This window comes from Agelaius phoeniceus, chromosome 15 (genome assembly GCF_051311805.1).
Source record: "Agelaius phoeniceus isolate bAgePho1 chromosome 15, bAgePho1.hap1, whole genome shotgun sequence".
Classification (NCBI taxonomy): domain Eukaryota; kingdom Metazoa; phylum Chordata; class Aves; order Passeriformes; family Icteridae; genus Agelaius; species Agelaius phoeniceus.
Window position 1 is genome coordinate 1,734,875 of NC_135279.1, and position 20,475 is coordinate 1,755,349.

At 54.4% G+C, this 20,475-nt stretch overlaps 3 protein-coding genes across 3 annotated transcripts; 1 reads left to right on the forward strand and 2 right to left on the reverse strand.

Annotated features, from left to right (window-relative positions):
* The first annotated feature begins 627 nt into the window (after positions 1–627).
* Positions 628–1,673, forward strand: IL17B (interleukin 17B). The gene is made up of 2 exons (XM_054643147.2): positions 628–905; positions 1,035–1,673. The coding sequence occupies exons 1-2, from the start codon at positions 646–648 to the stop codon at positions 1,282–1,284; spliced, it is 510 nt and encodes a 169-aa protein (XP_054499122.2). The 5' UTR covers positions 628–645; the 3' UTR covers positions 1,285–1,673.
* Positions 1,674–2,253: 580 nt separating this feature from the next.
* Positions 2,254–5,331, reverse strand: PCYOX1L (prenylcysteine oxidase 1 like). Its single transcript, XM_054643042.2, has 6 exons — positions 5,183–5,331; positions 4,712–4,918; positions 4,105–4,279; positions 3,814–4,025; positions 3,586–3,726; positions 2,254–3,067 (listed from the first exon to the last, which is right to left on the reverse strand). The coding sequence occupies exons 1-6, from the start codon at positions 5,295–5,297 to the stop codon at positions 2,409–2,411; spliced, it is 1,509 nt and encodes a 502-aa protein (XP_054499017.1). The 5' UTR covers positions 5,298–5,331; the 3' UTR covers positions 2,254–2,408.
* A 2,060-nt stretch (positions 5,332–7,391) lies between these two features.
* Positions 7,392–18,805, reverse strand: GRPEL2 (GrpE like 2, mitochondrial). The gene is made up of 4 exons (XM_054642922.2): positions 18,420–18,805; positions 14,270–14,438; positions 13,101–13,182; positions 7,392–11,158 (listed from the first exon to the last, which is right to left on the reverse strand). The coding sequence occupies exons 1-4, from the start codon at positions 18,788–18,790 to the stop codon at positions 10,800–10,802; spliced, it is 981 nt and encodes a 326-aa protein (XP_054498897.2). The 5' UTR covers positions 18,791–18,805; the 3' UTR covers positions 7,392–10,799.
* Positions 18,806–20,475: the final 1,670 nt, after the last annotated feature.

The window sequence follows — 20,475 nt, forward strand, 5'->3', positions numbered from 1 at the left end:
GGGCAGGGTGTGGGGCAGCCCGGGCCACTGCTGGGACACGAATAGCAGCGAGCAGCACTACAGAAAGCAACTTTGTTCCCTGCTGGGCAGCCTGCCGGGCGGGTGGCAGCACACGGCGGCGAGGCTGGAGGGAGAAGGGAGGGAAAAAAGCATCTGTTCTCTCTCACCGTCCTCAGAGCACAGAGGGAGGGAGAGGAGGGCTTGGATAAAGATCTCATTATTGACTGTGTCATCTCTGTAAGGCTCTTTTTAAACCAGAGGCTGCCCAGGTACAGCCTGGGCTGGGTCACTCCCCATGCCTCAGGGTGGGCAGGGAGGGGACAGGGCACAGCTTGGGCAGGACAGGCAGGGGCACTTTGGGGAACACAAACTGCAAGCAGGGTGAGGGGCAGCCACACGCATCAGCTCATCATGAGTGTGCCCACCATCCCTGCAAACTGCCCTCAGGTGTTTCTCACCTGCAGGCCAGCGCTGCCTTTGGGCATTGAATGTGCCACCTCAAAGCCAACGTGGTCCTGCCATCACCTGGTGACCCCTGGGAGCAGGGAGAGCTCCCCCTCCATGCCAGTCCTGCAGCCCAAGCAGCCTCTCACCATCCTCATCCTCCTTCTTCCTCAGCTTCTCCTCTGCATCTTCACCTTCGCCATGGTCCCGGTTCCCGAAGCCAAGGACCAGAGCAAGGCAGCCAAGGGCAGGAGAAGGGGCCTGGCACGGGCACCCACAGCCCCCCCCGGGCTGGCCTGGGCCCCGGATGACCCCTACAGCAGCATGGCAGAGTACGAGCACAGCATCCAGGACATGGTGCGCCAGCTGAGGAACGGCTCCGAGCCGGGGGACACCAAGTGCCAGGTGAACCTGAGGCTCTGGAGGTCCAACCGCAGGAGCCTGTCCCCCTGGGCCTACAGGTGAGCTCGGGGACAGGCAAGGGGCTCGGTGCCAGCACAGGGGCTGTGGAGGCTGCTGGAGGCTGTGATGCAGAACCATTTCACCCCATCACCACCTCCCCAGCCTTGCCCCGTTTCCCTCTCCTCCAGGATAAACCACGATGCCACGCGGATCCCAGCAGACATCCCCGAGGCCCGGTGCCTGTGCAGTGGCTGCATCAACCCCTTCACCCTGCAGGAGGACCGCAGCATGGCCAGCATCCCCATCTTCAGCCGCCTGCCCGTGCGCCGCCGGCTCTGCCCGGGCCAGCTGGGCCACGGGCCCTCGGGCAAGAAGTGCCACAAGAAGTACCAGATGGTGATGGAGACCATTGCTGTGGGCTGCACCTGCATCTTCTGAGGCTGCAAAGCTCACACCCTGCAGCTCCCCCAGTGCTGGCCATTCTAACCAGCTTGCTCTTGCTTCCCCAGCTTGCCCAGCCCTCTGGGAGAGGCCACCTGGCTGGGCAGCAGGGTGAGGGGAGGGCCCTGTGCAAGGGCTCCTCAAAATCCCCTGCAGACTCCGTCAGCCTCAGCCCCAGCAGCTGCTCTGGGGACACCCAGAGCAGAGGCACCCCTGGGAGTCACCCAGAGCAGAGGCAGCCCTTGGATCAGGATCAGGATCAGGATCAGGATCAGGATCAAGATCAGGCCTCCTCCCTTTCCAAAGTCCCCACTTCCCTTTGTTTGCTCCATCGCTGCAGCAGCTTCTGGCAACACCCAGCCCTCCCATCCTCCCCAGTCCTTCCCAGTCCTCTCCAATCCTTCCAATCCTTCCCAGCCCTCCCACAGGTTCCTCTGTGCCAGGCTGGGTAGCCCAAGGAGCGGGGCAAGCTGCTGGTGCTTTGGGCAGCTTCTGAGGTCTCAATAAAGTGCATTGCTGGCTCTGGTCTGAGCTGCCCCTGCCTTGGCCCCTCACGCTGCCCCTCTGTCCTGCCCAGCTTCTCCCACTGAGGCTCTTCTGCCCCACAAACACAAGCCTGGACACCCCCAGAAGCACAGAGCACCTGGCAGGAGCTGTGAGAGCCCTTCCTGCATCCCTGGGGCACAGGAGGCAGGGTTGGGCTCCAGGCATGGGAGAGGCCCTGGGATCTCCAGCCTTACCTGTGAGGCTCCCAAGGGCAAAGCCAGGAAGGCAGGAGAGACTGGTGGGAGCTGGGAAGCTCGGGGGGACCCATCTGCTGCCAATGCCAGCCAGCCTCACCCCTGAAAGCCCCCCAGTATCCCTCCCAAACACTGTGAGCCTTTCTCAGGAGAAGGCACAGGCTCCTTTCCAGCAGAGCCTGGGGTGAGGGAACAGGGAAACTGAGGCACACAGCACAGACACAGCAACACTGGGCAGGAACTGTATTCCTGAAGGCCTTCAAGTCATTGGGACACAACCTGTCCCTTGTCCCCCAGCCCCCCCTGGCCTCCCCAAGGCAATAAATACTCCCCAAACTACCGCACACCCCAAAGCTCCTGGCCCACCACCCCTCAGGGGCGTCACAGCTCCGTCTTCACCTTGTGCATCAAGTCCTTCTGGTCGATCTTGTCCAGCTGCTGATGCCAGCGGTTGTAGGCCAGCAGGGCCACGTTTTTGGCCGCCACTGCCGTCATCTCCATGGAGCTGGCCACCCACTCCACGCCGCTGAGGTAGAAGAGGCTCTCGTGGAGCACGACGGGCGGCAGCGCCTTGGCGGCGTCGTAGCGCGGGTACGTCGGCCACTCGGCCACCTGCACCGAGTAGTAGGACCTGAAGAGGGTCTTCAGCTGGGGCTTGTCCAGCGGCCGCGGGGACAGCACACGCCACACGGCCGCCTCCTGCGGCTGCTTGCGCCGGAACGCCGCCGAGATGTTGACGGGGCAGATGTTGTCCATGGCGTGGAAGAAGAGCTCGGGGGTGTCGGTGGTCAGGATGCTGGTGAAAGGGAACAGCTTGGGGTCGGGGAAGCCGAAGTAGGAGGAGTTGAGGTAGCCGTGCACCACGGAGGTGACGGAGGGCTGGAAGGCGCCGGGCAGGTCAGCGATGGGGGGGTCGAAGTTGTCGAAGGTGAAGTTGCTCCTGCTGGGCTGCAGCGGAGTCGTCACCACCACCAGGTCGTAGAAAGCCGAGCCCTGGCCCTCGGTGCTCTCATAGTGGACCTGGTACAGGGCTCTCCCCTCTGAAGAGAGACAGGGGACAGTCAGGAGCAGCCCTGAGGTCCAAGTGGTGCTGCCCTCACCCTCTTTTTTTCCAGCCTGACCTCCATCCCCTGGTTTTCCAGCACACACCAGTGCTGGACCACAGCACCTGATGGTTATGGCAGAAAGGTTTCATTAAGACATAAAATGTTTCCAGAGAGGCCCAGCCTAGTGGGGGCAAAGAGGACTGGGGGAACACAGCCCACATCCCAGGCCCCAGATATTTTTCTGCTGTGGTGGAAGGGGGAGCGAGCCTGCAACAAGGATGGTGCCACAGGAGAACCTGATGGACCTCAGGAGGAAGGGAGGACAACCTCAGGGCTGAGGTTGGAGCTGCAGGGTCCCCACTGGATCAGACAAAGGGAGAAGGACAGACCCCCAGGGCCTCTCCCAAATGCCTCACCAGAATCAGGATTCCCTCCAGCCACAGCACTCCCATGCTGCCACCACCAAGCTCCCACCCTGGTGCCCGCAGAGCCACACCTGTGCCCAGGCTCACCCGAGCTGTGCAGGGAGATGCCTGTCACCCTGGCTGAGATGACATTGGCTTTGGTCAGCTTCAGCAGACCTGAACACACCAGCTTATTCCCTCCTTCCACCGCCCAGGTGCTGCCCTGGGCTCCCGCCAGCGACATGGCCCCTGCAGAGAGAAGACGAGGGTGGCTCCACAGCCTGGCCGCAGAGGGGACACTGAGGAGACTCACACAGCAAGAGGAGGTGGCTTCACCTGCGAAGGCAGGCACCAGCACGGACTGGCCGTAGCTGGAGCGCAGGACGGCGGCAATGACATCGTCCACGAAGCGCTGGGTGACACCGACCTCCAGCAGGGACTCGGCCACCGAGCGCTGGGTCATGTTCACAAAGGCCTCCCCGCCCAGCGAGCGCAGCAGCTCCTCCAGGCTGGAGAAGGCGTAGCCGTGTGCCTGGTACTTGTAGATCCTGGAGGGGACGGGAGCAGGGGGCACCTGGTGATGCCCCAGCCCCAGGGAAACCCCCCCAGCGCCACGGGCTGTCCTACCTCATGAACTTCTCCATCACCTCCTCCACCCACATCTGCAGGCGCAGGAAGCTGATGCCATAGTGCCACCAGAGGCGGAAGAGGTTGAGCAGGTACCAGTCGGTCTCCTCCAGGACGAAGTGCTCCCCGCTGAAGATGGCGCTTTTCCCGGCCACCTCGCGCCGGTGCTTGAGGCCTGCGGGAGCACAGGGAGCACGGGGCTGGGTCCCACCCTGGGACAGGCCAGCACTGCACACGTCCCGGCAGGGATAGGGGCAAGGATGCTCTTGGAGGAGCATCAGGAATGAGAGACCCCAAGGCACAGGTTCCCAGCCACATCATGTTGGGGCATCTCATGGAGCTGCTGCTGCCAACCGGGACAGACTGGCAGGAGTTTGTGAACAGCCACCCAACACTAATGCCACCAGACCCCCGGATGGTGACCACCCTGTCCCCTTCTCTCTCCAGGGCACAACAGGAGAGACAGCAAGGGGATCGCCACATTCCTTGTGTGCCAAGGGGAACTGGCAGAAACCCTCCCCACCACCCCAAGCACAGAGCCCGGGTGTGTCCAAACCCCCCAGCTCAGCGAGGGAGGCCATACAAGCGCCGGGACGCCCAGTCTCACCCAGGATCTTGACGAAGTCCTGCATGTGGAGGCTGAGGGCGTGGATGGAGGCTCCGCGGCTCTCATACTGCTGCTTGTTGACGGTGACGGTGGCCAGGCGCCCTCCCACGCCCGCCGCCTCGTACACGTCCAGCTGCACCTGCGGCCCGAAGTGCTGCTGCAGGAAGTACGCGGAGGCCGAGCCCCCCAGCCCGGCGCCCACCACGGCTGCGGGCGAGAGCGGCCAGAGGCCGGGTCAGCAGCGCCCCGGGGCCAAGGGGGTCCCGCCGCTCCCCCGGCCGCGGCGGGGAAACACCAGCGGGGATGCGCGGGGATGGGGATGCGCGGGGATGCGCGGGGATGGGGATGCAGGCTGCGGAGCGCAGGAGGGGTGCGGAACGCTCGGTGCCGGCCCCGGCGGGGCGGGGAGGCGGCCCGGTGCTGCCGGTGCTCCCGGATGCCCACCCCCACCCCGGGCATCCCCGCGTGTACCGATGGAGCGCGGCGCGGCGCGGGCGGCGGGCGCGGCCGGGAGCGCGGCCAGGAGCGCGGCCAGGGCCGGCAGCAGCGGCAGCGGCAGCGGCAGCGCGGCGGGCGGCGGGGCCATGGCGCGGAGAGCGGGGCCGGCAGCGCCCGCCCCGGCCCGCCCCTCCCGCAGGCTCGGCCCCCGCGCCCCCCGCGCCCGCCCCGCCCCGAGCCCGGCACGGCCCGGGAGGCGGCACCGGCCCCGGCACCGCGGGGACGCGGGGGACAGTGACACCCTGCGACAGCCCCGGGCAGCCTCCCCCTGCCCTCCGCTCCTCACAAGCGTCCCGCTGCGAGGGGCCAGCCTGAGCCTGAGATTTTCCATGAGCTCCATGTGCACCAGGTAATGCTCACAGAGCTTGGGCCCCGGTGCTGCCTGGGCACGCTTTCTATCAGCTCCATGTGCTCCGGGTGATGCTCACACAGCTCGGGCCCCGGTGCTGCCTGGGCACGCTTTCCATCAGCTCCATGTGCTCCGGGTGATGCTCACAGAGCTTGGGCCCCAGTGCTGCCTGGGCACGCTTTCCATGAGCTCCATGTGCTCCGGGTGATGCTCACACAGCTCGGCTCCTGGCAGAGCAGAGCAGGCTGGGTCCTGCCCGCCTCATGCAGCAGCAAAGGCGTTTCCAGCTTTCGCTCGGACTTTCTGCCCTGGGCAAAACAAGGTGCCTGACAGAGAGCGGTTTGTGCCAAGGGCATCCCACGGGAGCCCACTGCTCCTCGGATTACAAAGGATAGCAAAGGCTGAGCAAAAACTCTCGAACAGGTTGGACATGTAATTACAGACCCAGAGCCTGCTCCAGCCCAGGGCTGGCTCCTTACCCAGGGACAGAATTTTGTTTGAGAATCCATCCCTTTGTCTCCAGGAAACACAACACAAGCACAGGCCCCTTCCTTTCCCCAGCCAGGAGCCACTCCAGACTTTCTGCACGTACAACCCTGAACCTCAAGGCTGAATATTTGGGGTGTGCACAGACAAAAATGACCCTTGCTCAGCTCCCCCCACAATGGGCAAGATCCTACCGGGATGGGGAGAAGATGATCCCAAGCAGCTCAAAACACAGCACACAAATATCTTTGCAGCACATCTCGGGTTTTAACAAGCTCTTGCTTAAGCAGCCTGATTTCCCCAGGGCTGTGGGTGACAAGAAATGTGCTGTGCACACAGCAGGGCTCCCAGGCAGGTCAGCACTGCTCCCAGTCCCCACCCTGCTTGCAGGAGTTTGGGTATTTTCTCATGCCATAAGCAAAATGCTCTGCCCCAAGCTCTGAGGCTTTTCTGCACATGGTGGTTTGAGAACTCCCAACTCTCACTGTTGCTGCAGAGAAAAACCAGCAGAGCCAGAAATTGCCTAATGGCAGCAGCAGGATTTCCTGGGCTGGGGTGCATTTCAGGAGGATGAGGAAAAGCCCTGTAATGGGCCATCACCCCTGCGGCACGGCTGGCTTTGCTGGCAGATCTTTAGCACGGAAATATTGATCTCGCCCCCATAAAGGCTATTTGTAAATGGTCTTTTGCAAATGCTTTTTATTGCAGGGAGAAGTGCCCGGGGGCATCCAGAGCTGTGGCAGAACAAGGCCCACCCACACGGCACCAAATGCCACGGCAAAGGCAGGAATGGAGGCCCAGCTATTTTTGCAGAGAAGGAAATCTGTTACAAACACGCCCTCACAGAGAAAGCCTCGTCTTTTCTCCCACAAATCCCTGAAATTACAGCCTGCCTGTGGGTACCAGTGTGAAGGCACCCTGTAAATTAACCCCCCCTTAACTGCAGTGCTGCACAATCCCTGGATTGCTGCAGCACAGCACACACAGGGGCAGAGCCAAGCAAAGATAAACCCAGAGATCCAACAGATTCCAGCTGTTGGCAGAGCTCTGCTGAACCAGCCACCACCAGAGAACATTTCTCTCCACAGTCACCCAGGAGCAGACACAGCAGAAGGTGTGGAAATGCCTGGGCAGGTTATCAGGGCAGGAATCACTGACACCAAGCCTGTGTGTGTGCATTTCTGGGAGTCCTCCTAAAGCATCATTAATAAAATGCTCAGCCAAATGCTGCTGTGGCCCTGTCACAGACAATGGGACCTGGAACAGCCAGAAACCTTCCCGTGTGCAGCCCCAGCTGGCTGGAGTTGGAACGAGCAGCAGTTTGAGGCAGGGAAAAGGCAAGAGAAATCACTGCAATTCTTCTGTTTTATTAGCAAATGGACATATCTGGACAGCTAAAGGAAATCAGACCTTTCCAACATCAACTCAAATGTTGTTGTCAACTTCTTGCACTGCTCCCACACATCTCTGTCCTTCATACAGACAGAACCTTTGGGTAAACAAAGAGCACAGAAACACACAAAAATTACAATATATACACATTTTCCCTCCACTTCAATGGCCTTGGGTTTTTGGACATTAGCAACGCTTTGTTCGTTTGACTTTGCAAATAATACCAAAACACCTCGAGTTTTAAAATAAAAAAATACTACAATATTCACAATATAAAACTTAAATACTTTTTTTTTTTTTAATTAAGGTACTGCTAGGATCTATTGAGTGATCACAGCTCTTCCAACAGAAGCTCTGCTGCTGAAGCACTGGAAATTAAGGTTCACAAAGCAACATCCATTTCATTCTGCACTCCTGGTCAGAGCTCAGATCTTGCCATGCTCATGACAGTGCCACTGGAGACTTGCCCAGGTGTGGAAATGTCTAAAAGGTACATGACACTTCCTCTCCTCTGCTACTCCTGCCCTGTTCAAGTATTCCTGTGTTTTATTGAACAGTCACTGGATAAAGTGACTGCAGAGGAGCAGCTCATGGGTCAGTGCCCTCCCTGCAGGAGTTACAGAAACAGGGCAAAAAAAGCAGCAAGAAACAAGGAGAAATTCAACCCACCCTTCCACAATCTCATCCAGGACAAAAAAAACATCATTAAGTGTGCTTGAAAGGCAAGGGAATCAAATTTTACCTGTGAAATCTGGATTCTGTGATGGAATCCAGGTTTGGTTATTTCATTTTCACTTCACCTTTCAGAGGAAACAGAAACTGGGACAAACACCAGCTAGAGGATTTATCTCTTTGGTAACATCTGTGAAAGTCTCTCAGCACTGCCTCAGTTTCACAGGAATCATAAAACCTGACAGGATCCTGTAGAAGTTTTGTAGTGGGAGAAGAACTTGCCCCAAATTCAAGAGGGCCTCTGTGAGGGTGGGGAAGACTGCAGAGGAGCTGGATCCCTCAGAGTCCTGCTGCAGCCACACTGCAGTGCCTCAGTGAGGGCAGACCCCAGACAAACTGAACAAACCACATCTCAGTACAGACAGGAGGCCTGGAGTGCATTTTATGGCATTTCCTTAAGGCAGAAGTGGGTGAACACTGGCTGAGGGGACAGGCAGAGCAGCTCCATGGGTGACTTTAAAGAGGATTTGGATCCCATCACTCCTGGTCACACTCAGCTGCAGCCTCTCTGTGACAGAAAACTGTCTGTAGTGTAAAATGTCAGTGCATCTGTCTGGCTCCTTACAACTAAAGTTTCACTTTCAAAGTTGGCTTCCACCTCTCCCCTCATACTGCAAGATTCAACTGATAGAGCAGGGGCTGAAGAGGCAGCAGAGACCTCACTGTGCCAGCTGAGGACATGGGCTCCTCCTCGCTTTTGAGCAAGAACAGCCACATCTGTAGTGTCACATTTCATATTTTACCATTCTTCTCTGGAGAAACAGCAAACCCTGGTGACCTGCTCAGCACAACAATGGATAGGAAGTCCTGTTTATCTCTGAAGCTTCCAAAACCATGGTAATGATACAAGACACTGAACAAGAGGTCTGCCCATGAGCTAAAGCTGCCAGAAGTGCTGTTTCAGGGCTGAAATCTCCATAACCTACTGCACAGAGGCAGAAACCCACACTCCAAAAAGGATCCGCTACAGACTCACACCCCAGCTGCCACTAAAGAAGGTTGCACGGAGCAGGTTAGAAATGTGCAAATTACTTAAATTTCTGGGCTGCCAACCCACTAACTGCACACAGTCTCCCTCGGTGAAAGACTGGCAGTATTAAAGGCTGTAACAATCTTGAAGTCCACCACTAAAGGGTTTTTCAGCTGAAGCCTCTGAAGGAATGGGAGAAGAATAAATTTTCTTCCAAACCAGGGATGGCATTCGCTCTAAAAGTAAAGCACTTTTGGAAGTGCATTTGTCAGGTTATGGAACCAATTCCAGACAGTAAAAGGAAAGGAATGAACAAATCAGTAAGAAACAAGCTGAAAACCAACCATTCCTGGTTTTGTGGCTTAAGTGTTCTTCTGTCATTTGACTGCTTGCTACTCTGCAAAGGGTTAAATTCTGATCCTCCTCAGTGACTGCATCCTTTCAGCTGAGATAAATGAACTCCCAGGCAATAGGGCCAGTGGGAAATACATATGTGCTGTGACAACAACATGCCTCCAACCAGGAGGACAGCTCGAGGTCAGCTTTCACTTCCTCAGCCTTCTGCTTTTCTTGCTTTCTTGTCACTGCTGCTAAAATTGCTTCAAGGGCACTTGAGACTTTGGAGCAAAAAAGGTTTTTCTCCTTGCATCAAAACCCAAAAGGTTTCATATTTACTAGGATCATTGAAAGTAGAATCAGAATGAGGACTGGAAGTTGGTGTAATGTGAGGATCTCTGCCGGAGAGCTGAGAAAACAGAACAGTCCAGATTTCCTGCTTAAGGGCACAGCTCCATTTTGCCAGCAGCTGCAACAAAGAGCACATAGTTTATCATGCTTGAAAGCTGCACAAATACCCACCAGGGAAGAGAAATTACTCTCCTCTAAAACATACATTTGGGTTGGAGATTAAGAGATGTGAGGACAGTTTTCTGGCTCCACCACAAATCACCATTCCCTGTTTTACCTTTGGGAACAAAGAGTCAAGCTGGAATTTTACCTGGAGAAGGAATATTAACATTAGTCTGACCTAACAACTGAATTCTTTTTAAACCCTCATCTCTATTCAACTCTAGTACAACAGAGATTCCATGAGTTCCTGATTGTTGTCCTGAAGCAACATAAGAAAAAGCTGCCCCTAAATGTTATTTCAAGTGATCATCTTCACCCCATCCGAGGGGTGTGGGGACAAGGGAAGACATCAAATCCAAGTGATAAGAATACTCATCCCTCTGGACTTTTCCCAGTGCTTTGCACATGAAAAGCCTCACCACATCCCTGTGAGGTAGGTCAGTATTATTAACAGTCCCTTAACACAGCTGTGGAAAGTGATGCAGAGAAGTTCCTTTCCTGGAGGCCACTGCAGGAGATGGAACAGGGAGACAAGAAGAGAATTTCCCTTTCTCTCCACATCTCCCCTCTTCCCCATACAAACCATGGAGAAATAAGCAGAGAAGGAGGCTACAGTGCCCCAAATTTCTGACCAAACAGCAGGAGCCCACAGCTCCAAGGAGGATCATTAAATACACAAGTACCTCAGAAGGAACGGCGGCGACCCCAAAGCCACCCCACGACACAAACCCAGCTCAATAAATAAGTAAAACACAAACAGCTGGCACTGTCCCCAGCCCAGCAAGGTGCCAGGTGGAGCAGCTGGAGCCCCGTCACTCCTGTGCCTCCACGGCCACGCCGACCAGCGCGTGGCGGATGGTGCGGCCGTGCAGTTTGTAGCCGTCCTGCGTGACCAGCGCCACGGTGCCCGGCTGCACGCCCTCGGCTGGCACGTGGCAGACGATCTCGTGGTCGTAGGGGTCGTACCTGCCCCCCACGGGGTTCATCTTCTGCAGGCCGTGCTTGGCGAAGACGCTCTGCAGCTTGGCCTCGAGGAGGGACAGCCCCTCGTAGATTTTCTGCAGGGCGGGGTTGGGGTCGCTGGGCTCCTCGGCGTGGCCCGCGGCGCTCTCGGCCGTCTTCTCCAGGATGTCTGCCACCTCCACCAGGTCCCTGCAGAAACTCTGGATGCCTGCAGGAAGGGAGTGAAGGACAGCTTACAGAACATCCAGAGCTCCAGCACCAAGGGCAGACTAAGGCACGGTGGCTTGAAGGCACCTTTAAAGCTGCTCGTTGATTTGGAGTTAATTCAGCAAGACCAGGAGGTGTTCTCTGATTGCTGGAACCAAAGCTTCAGCATTAAAAGTAATCTAAAGATTCCCCAAACCAAGGTATATGCAGGAAATGCACGTCCATACCATGACCATTTATATATTTGGTATTCCTGACAAAACAGAGCATTAATGTCTCACTCCAAACAGGTTTTTGCAACTCAGATTTGTCATTTAGGGCTCTGCTCCACATTCCCTGCTCCAATCCCATTTGTGTGGCATAATTTTGTCACACAAATGCCCATTCCACAGGGAACAAACACAATGGGGGGAAGCAAAAACAATGCATGGCTATTCAGAAGTACAAAGTCCCCAATTTATTCATAGCTTAAAACCATTGTGGAAGGACTGAACCAAAATGGTCCTTGGGTTGGTCATGAAAAGCCAGGCAGGTTTTATCATTCAAAAATAATGACAAAAGGGTTAGACTGCCTGCATTTCCAGCAGTGGTTCCTTGCACAGTGCAGAAATTCCAGGAAAAGCTGCCTCCCTCAGTTACATAAATGTCATAACTCCCTGACTGGAATGACACATTAGGGAAACAGAAAATGAGGCAATAGTCAGGTGCTGTCTGCAGCTGTACATGTGAACAAAGGGAGAGGAAGGAGATGCAGCAAAGCAGCAGACAGAAGCCCAGCAATTACCACTCATTTCATGGAATCAGAGTCACTGAGGCTGTTCAAGACCTTTAAGATCATCAAGTCAGCACTGCCAAGGCCACCACTAAACCTTTCACAGTCTTTCCAACACCTCCAGGGATGGTATCCCCACCTCTTCCCTGGGCAGCCTGTGCCAGTGCTTGGCAACACTCTCAGTGAAGAAATTTTCTCCTAAAATCCAATCTAAACCTCCCCTGGCACAACTTGAGGCTGCTTCCCCTTGTCTTACCTCTCATCAATTGGGAAAAGAGACAAACCCCACCTTGCTATAATCTCCTTTCAGATTTTCCTCTTATTTACACAACTCCAAGTCTCACTCTGTGAGCAATTTCTAATAAGGAAGTTATTTTTGATTCGTGCTACATATCAAATCCCAAAAGCTCAAAAAACCCTCTCAAAATCAATGATCCTGTTGTGGATTATCTCCAAACTCAGCAGCCATTTTATAGCACCATGGGTGGAAAGTAAGAAAATACAGCAGCTCTAATTTCAAGGCTGCTAGAATTAGCTAACAATAAACCTCTTGAGATCCATGCATTATGGAGAAAAACAGTTTTTCATTCTCAGAGATGGTTCTGGCACAGTGCAATGCCTGAACAGCACTTTCTTCCCCCCTCACCTCCTTCTGCTGCCAAAGCTACAAATCCAGCTCGTTTCACTGATGCTAAAATATTTCTTTTAGAGGTTTTAAACATCTAATCTAGAGATTGACAACTATTGCCCCAGGCTGCATCCACCTCCAATGAACTGAAGCACAGGAGGCTGTTAATACAGAAAAGGAGATCACAACCTGATGACACAGCTGAGTATAAAATGCACCCTGCCAGAGCCAATCCTCAGCACACAGCAGAGCTGCATTTTCAACCAAGTCAGCAGAACTAAACTCAGCTGCACTGGGACTATTTAAAAAAAAAAAAAAAAATCACAATTCTGTGATTCTGTGGGTAAACCTGATAGGACAGGACACAGCTGGACACAGAGAAAAAACCAGTGATTAAGCCCAGATATCAAGAGTCCAAGCCAAGCATCATAGCAGTATTTGAAATAAACGTGGGAGGGCAGGACAGGGGGACAGAAAGCTGCTGATCAGCATTTTCTGCTCAGGCAGGCAGGCCAGTGCAGTAAACACAGCTCTTCTGCTTACCAAAGAGTTTGGCATCTTCCACAAACTTCTGTGTTCTCCTCCGGACATTTTCAGAATCTGCCAAAGCTCTCCGGTATCGCTCCTGTAACCAGAGGGGACACATCCAAGCTGCAGGTGAAACCCTCTCTGACACTGCAAAGCCCTCAGAAAGGCTTTAAAGAGAGAAGGTTGTGCTGGGCTGCTGCATTTTCACACAAAGACAAGTCTTTCCACTGATTAACCAAAAACTGCAACTCCTTCGCAAGACTCAAGGCCAAAAATATTCTGGGCACTGAATGGCTGAATTCAGCTGAACAGCCACGGTCAGGCTGCTGCTGAGATCCTGCTCTCTCCAGCAGGCAGCTCTGTGACAGCTGATTTCTCACTCAGGGCAGCATTCTCAGGGTGATTATCTCCAGAACAGCCCAGTGCTGTGGCATTTAATCCTCCCTCAGTCATGTGCAGTTCTTCAATATAGAACCTGATTTTCATCACACACGGGCACTTAAAAGGGCTTTCCTGCTCGGATAATCTGGATCCAGTGTGACATAAAGCTGATAAGGAGTGTCCAAAGGAGGGGCATGAGGATGGGGAAGGGTCTGGAGGGGCCATGGAGGAGCAGCTGAGGGCACTGGGATTGTGCAGCTGGAGGAGGCTGAGGGGAGACTCCTGGGACAGGGACAGGAGCCAGGGAAGGGCTGGGGCTGGGCCAGGGGAGTTCAGGTTGGATTTTGGGAAAGGTTTTTCCCCCAGAGGGTGCTGGCACAGCCCCGAGGCTGCCAGAGCTCCAGGAGGGCTTGGACAGCGCTCCAGGGATGCCCAGGGTGGGATTTTGGGGCTGGGCAGGGCCAGGAGCTGGGCTGGATGATCCTGTGGGAACTCAGGATATTCCATGACTTTATGCCAACATGTGACACTAATCAGCATAAGGCTACTGCCACAAGGCTGTGAAAGAAGTGACCAGCTCCAAGACACAGCTTTTCCTGCCAGGATCACACCATCAGTGAGTGCCCTGCTGCTGGCACTGCTGGCAGATGGTGTTTTGGGGAGGGCAGGCTGGAATTTCACCCTCTCACACTCAGGGCACAGCTGCTCTGGAGCTCTGTGTGTGTGTGTCACAGCATTTAGGGAAAAAGCCAGGGCTGAAAACCAGAGCAAGCCACTGAAGCAAAGGCACCCAGCACACTCACAGTTAAATCCCGGACTTGCTCTTCCAATTTGATGGCTTTGTGCTCCAAGGCACAGCCAGACAGGGGGTGCTTGGGCTCCTCACTGGGGTCCTCAGGGCCACACTCGTCTCCTGTACTCCTCTGCTGAGCTGCAGTGCTGAAAGCACAGGGGCACCCTCTGAAATACAAACTAGGGACACAGAAACAAAGTTGAGTAACTTCAGGGTCCATGAGAATTCAAGATTAGTGTCAGTATTAAAAGCAGGCTCTCTTAAAAGAGGTACACAGGATTCTAGACACAATTTTAGTTCTTTTCAGAAAACACAGACAATCAGCAAAGAAACACAAAGAGGTGGGTTTAATTTCTTTTATTTTAGACTAACATGGCACACAGAGGCTTTACTCCACTTCTTTGGCATACCTTCAAAAGAGTCAGTTTTTCACAGAAACACAGAATGAGATTGGAAAACACCTTCAAGACCATCAAGTCCAACCTGTACCCAATCCCCACCTTGTGACCTACCCAGAGCCCTGTGTGCCACATCCAGTCATTCCTTGGACACTTCCACCACCTCCATGGTCTTTTCCAACATAAATAATTCTGTGATTCCCTGACTGTGTTTCACTCTCCCTCCTCTTACAGTTGCTTTTACAAACCAGCCTAGACAGGGCTCATTCCTGCCAGTGTGAGCCTCAGCTCCACCTCCCTCTCTCACCTCACACCAGGAAGAATCTGCAGAACAAAAGAGAATTTACTTCCAAACCAGCTCCACCCAGGAAACATTTCGGTACACATCTAACAAGGAAGGGTGTATTCTCCTTTTTTGGGAATACCTGGGCTCTTCCTCTGAGCAAAGCTTTCAACACCCCCATCGTGCAATGTTTTATATCCCCTCTGTGCAATGTTTTCCATACATTAAGTGCACATCTACCCCTGTGAAAGGCAGCAGAGCCCAGAAATCCCTGAGCTGGCACCAGCTCCACTCCCTGTGCTTTTACAGAACAATTCCACTCTGCACAGAGAGGCTAATTTAGACCTCAGAATCGATTCAGCTGAGGTCACATTACCAGGCCTGTACCATGAAGCATTCTTCCTCTTTAGCAAGGCTGCATTGCTCAGGTTCAATGTCACACAAGTGCACAGAGTTTGTTCTGGGGTCTATCATGAAGCCTTCAGTGCTCTTCAGCTGTTTTGCCCCCTTTATTCCAATGCTGGAGCTGAGCAGAATTCAATCTCAAGGAGTTAAACCAGCTGAAAAATAACCCTATAAAACAAGAGGACTTTTCTCTCAGTGTCCCTGAATAGGTCTGCTGACAGATCAGATCAGATCAGATCAGCACAAGTGCCAGTACCAAAGAGAAGCCAAATACATGAGGTGTGGGGCAGGGAGAGGTGTCCCTGAAGGTTTAGACTGGCTCAACCCTCAAAGCCCAGCTCAAGAGATCTGTGTCTGCCCAAAGACCACCAGGCATCTCCTCCCACCCCTGTTTAACAGCTCAGATGTTTCATCATTTAAATCCTTAATAGCAGGGTGCTAAATGTCCCACAGCACTAATGACAAACTTCCTCTCCCCACCTGAGGACATTTGCATGTGCAGTTTTTATTAAGCGGGCACTTAAAACATCATCTGTATGTCAAACCACTCCTTTTCAACAAATTATGTGCCAAATACAAACCTCAAAGTGCTTTCTCTACTTACACTTGCTCTAGAGAAGGATGTTCCTCAGACTAATCTTTAAAGGGTTCCAGGAATGCCATTACAGGAGAAAAACCCCACATTTCATCCCTGGCTGCTGTTTGGGTCACAAGACCCCATCTTGAATGATTTGTAAGATTCCTGTCATGTTCATTTTATTGACTGATTAACAGCACTTTATCAAAGTTAGAGAAAGTACATTAAACTAGAGGGGAGGAGAGAGCAGGACCCCTTCACCAAGCCTTCAAAAATCAATCTGAGGCTTTCTTTGCACATAAAAACGTCCATGGGAAGCAGCAGCTCCAAGCTTTATCCTTTATCATCTCACATTTCATTTCAAAGAGCTGCAGGGATGGAAATCAGCCATGCTACAGCTGTACCAAAGAACCTGAACCGCAGCTGAGACATCTCGCTGGGCCCCTCAGAGGTGAAACTCCTGGGTTTTAAAAATAGGCTGTGCAGCTCAGTTGACTCCTCTGCCCCCAAGATGCTGAAGCTGGGGAGGTTTTTCCCTCTGCCGGTGGTTCCTGGCAGGGATGGGTGTGTTCTGCGTGGGAGAGGGGCATGGAGGAGCCGGTCCCAGCTGCCTACGTGGAGCAGGGAGCTGCCTGCATGGACTCCTCTCTGCAGCTTCTGGAGCCAAATCCCAAATCCCAGAGCGCTCTCCCCGAGCAGGGACATGCCCTGGCAGTCACATGCTGCCTGGAAAAGTTATGGCCAAGAAATCCCAGCCTGACTCCGAAGGGAATTCTTCAGGTCTGTTATGCGGGAGTTGAAAATGCCGCTCGATTGACTCCTTGCTGCAGGATGAAAGGAATTCTCCCCAACAAGTGGCAGGAGCTATTTACAGGCTGTCCACTGAACGGGCTCCATCTTCTGCAGGCTGGTTTGATCACAGCTACCCTAAAAATAGGCATGGATCCCACGGGAGGAAGCTGACACATCCCGAAGTGACAGACACGTGGAAGTCGCGGGGCGTGTGAAGGGAGTTACACAAGTTGGTGTTACAGAAAGATTTACACAGGGATGTCACAGAAAGCCAAAGAGTTAAGGAAGAGCAGAGAAGCTGATTGCAGCCATATGGCTTAAGTCAATTGTCCTTCAAGATTAATATTTCAGTGATGAGAGAGGGTTTCTGAGCTACAATGGTATCAGCACCTCTTTCTGGAGCACCCGGCCATTCGGAAGTGACAATCAGCTTTCCCTAACGCAAGGGTCCTTCCCCACCCTGCTGGAACACTCCCTCCTCCTCCTCCTCCTCCCAAATCAGCATGACAAAGCTCTCGAGGGCTGAGACACACAGGAACATCTGCGCTGGTTTCAGCTCTGATGAGACTGCTTTGGAAGGAAATTTAATTATTGCCAATTCCTCCGCGCTGTTTCATCAGGGAGTGACTGCAGAGATAATGCAGCGCAAGGAGGGGATTGTCCCGCTCTGGGGTGGCCGCACCTCGAGAATTGGGGCAGTTTCGGGTGCCAGGAGGTGAGAAAGACCTAAAGCTCTTAGAGAATGTCCAAAGGAGGGACACGCAGATGGTGACAGACTCATCGCACATTTTTCAGGGAGGCGAAGCAGTTTTCACTCACGTAAGAGGGAGAATTTCCTGACACGCATCTACGTTTAGTCCCAAACACAGCTGCCTTTACTGTGTGCTGCAGATTTATTATATTACATTTAAATAGTCTTTTAGCGGCTTCTCTTCTAGACAAAACCAAAAAATTACCAGGCATTTTGGCTTTTTTTCTTTTCATCTGCCCACACTTCACTCAAGTAGCCAAAGCACCTTTATGGATTTCTCTTTTCTAAGCCGTATTCCGTGATGTAAAAAAAAAAAGCATGAGTGGACATTGTTCCTGTCTAAATATTGACACCATTAAATGGATTCTCTACTCGCGACCACCCAAAACAGACCGATAGCACATGGGCTGCCTCACCACCAGAAACAAAACCCGAGGAGCACATTAAACCTGAATAACTAATGAATAAATTAATGAATAAATGGTTCCGCCGGGCGAGACACAGAACCCACCCACAGTGGCAGAAAACCACCTCCCAACGTGACTTATCGAGCGCGGAAACGTTTTGCCTTAAAAATGAACAATAATTTGCAAAAAAAAAAAAAAAAAGACCTTTCTGGGAAAGGAGTTCGGTTATGGGGAGTTATTTCTGCCCCAGGGCGTTCTGAGGAGCGCAGAACAGCAGCGTGGGGTTTCGGGGCTGAGATGGGGAGCGGCGGGGGATGATGGAGCCCGGCGGGGTCTGGCTGTGGGTTCGGGTCTGGGTCCAGATCTGGGCCAGGGTCGTGCTTGGGGTCCGGGTGTGGATCCGCTCCCGTTGCCGCCCCCGGCGCGGCGCCCGCCCGGGCCCGGCCCCGCGGCGCTGCCACGTCTGTCCCCGACGCCCCGCAGCTCCGGGCCGCCCCTGTATCCCCATCCCATCCCGGCCCGGCCGGTCCCAGCCCGCCCCACGTACCTGCCGGTGCCGGCCTTGCCGGCCGCGGGCAGCAGGGCCCCGAGGCGCCGCAGGGAGCGGGCGGCCATGGCCCCGCACGGAGCGGCGGAGCAGGCGGCAGCCGTGCGCCCGCGGCAGCGCCGAACTACAGCTCCCACACGGCCCCGCGAGCGGCGGGCGGGCCGGCGAGGGGCTGCGGCATGAGGGGAAGGCGGGCATGAGGGGAAGGCGGGCATGAGGGGATGGAGGGCGGGAGGAGAGCGCTCCGCCCGCCGCCGCACACGCGGCTCCGGTATCCGGGACTCGGCTCTGGGCACAAGGGACCGGGCCCCGAGACTCGGCTTCGGGAACCCAGGACTTGGCTCCGGGCACAAAGGGCCGGGCCCCGGCATTTGGCTCCGGGCACGGCTGCTGTGCTCCGAGACTCGGATCTGGCACCGGGCTCCGGGACTGGGACCCGGACAGAGCTCCGGTGTGCCAAGGATCAGACCCGGGCACGCAACACTGGTTCCCTGGAGCTCGGCCTGGATACAGCTTCCAGCGTCCCAGGGATCAGACCTGGGCACGCAGCACCGGGTCCCTGGAGCTCGGCCCCGGACCCAGCTCCATCCCCCGGGACTCTGATTCGGCCCCGGCCCCAGCTCCTTCCCCGGCAGAGCTCGGACCTGGACACGGGTACACAGCTCCGGGCCCCTGGCGCTCAGACCTGGTTCCTCCCAGGGCTCAGACTCTGCTCACCCCGAGACACACAGCTCCTGCCGCTGCCTGGGCGGGTTAAAGGTGATAACAGGACAGGTTTCACCTCTAGTTCAGGAAAGGACTGGAAGAGACTGCGAGTGTTCTTTACCCGTGGTGAATAAACATTAACCAAAGCCCAAAGCCCAAAGCCTTGGTCAAAGTTGCCAACAACTGCATGAAGGATGAGGGGGAATGGCTTCAAACTGCCAAGCACAGGGTTATAGGGGATATTGGGAAGGAATTCTTCCCTGTGGCAATGCTGAGGCCATGGCACAGGGTGCCCACAGAAGCTTTGGCTGTCCCACCCCTGGAAGTGTCCAAGGCGAGGGTGGATGGAATCTAGAGGAACCTGGGATAGTGGAAGGTGTCCCTGCCCCTTAAAATAAGAGATGAGCTTTAAGTGCCCTCCAACCCACACCAATCTGGGATTCTCTGATGTGCTTTCAGGGAGCTGCTTGTCCCAGCAGCTGCTGGCACAGGGGTACTGAGCCCAGCACAGCCCCTTTCCCTGGGAGCAGGAGCAGCATTCCCACCCTGTTCCCTCAGCCACAGGACCGGGCAGGCCACTGCCAGTGTTTTTATTAAAAGCTGCTTACCTAGGTTCTAACACAGGGCTGTGGACAAGTGAGCTCCAGAGGTTAATTGTGGCAGTCCATAGCATGAGAGGGTGATGGTGACTCCCCTTGTTCCCAGCACAAAAGCTGGGGCCTTTCCATTCCTGTCCTTTGTTCTGCCTGTGCTGAATAACCTTACTCTATTTCACTTTTCTGCTCCAACAGCCCTGCTGATTTTTTTTTTTTTTTTTAATTTTTAGACTTCCCTTCACTCCATTTTGATCACATGCCTTACCAACCTGTGTCTGAGTGCAGCAGCCAGAGTGTGAATGTGTTGTTGGCCAGGAGACAGCCCTGTCGCCTTCCCTGCTCCCCCCAAAACCAGCATGGGACCAGGGCAGGAAGCTGGCCTGCCTCCATCCCTAGCCCTCTAAGCTGTTCTAAGCAGCACTTCTAAGCTGTTTAGCAAAGGTAGAAGGTGCCCACTGTTAATTTGCTTTCCAATGCTGACACTTGAGCTTCCTTCATTCCAAGGGAAGGCGGCATGCCCTCACCCTTACTGCCTGGAGGACAAGAAGGAAATATTGGACAAAGGCACTTGGTTGAGTCCCAGCAAGCTTGAGCCATGAGGAACCCTGAGATGAGACCCTGCAGAGCTGGGAGCAGTGAGCAGGGTGAACAACTGGCATCTCCAAAGTGGCTGGTCCTGAGCAGCTCCTGAATCCCAAAACTGAGGGGGCCAAAAACCCCAAGGAGTCCATGGTTGCTTTGGCAGGTGTTAGCCT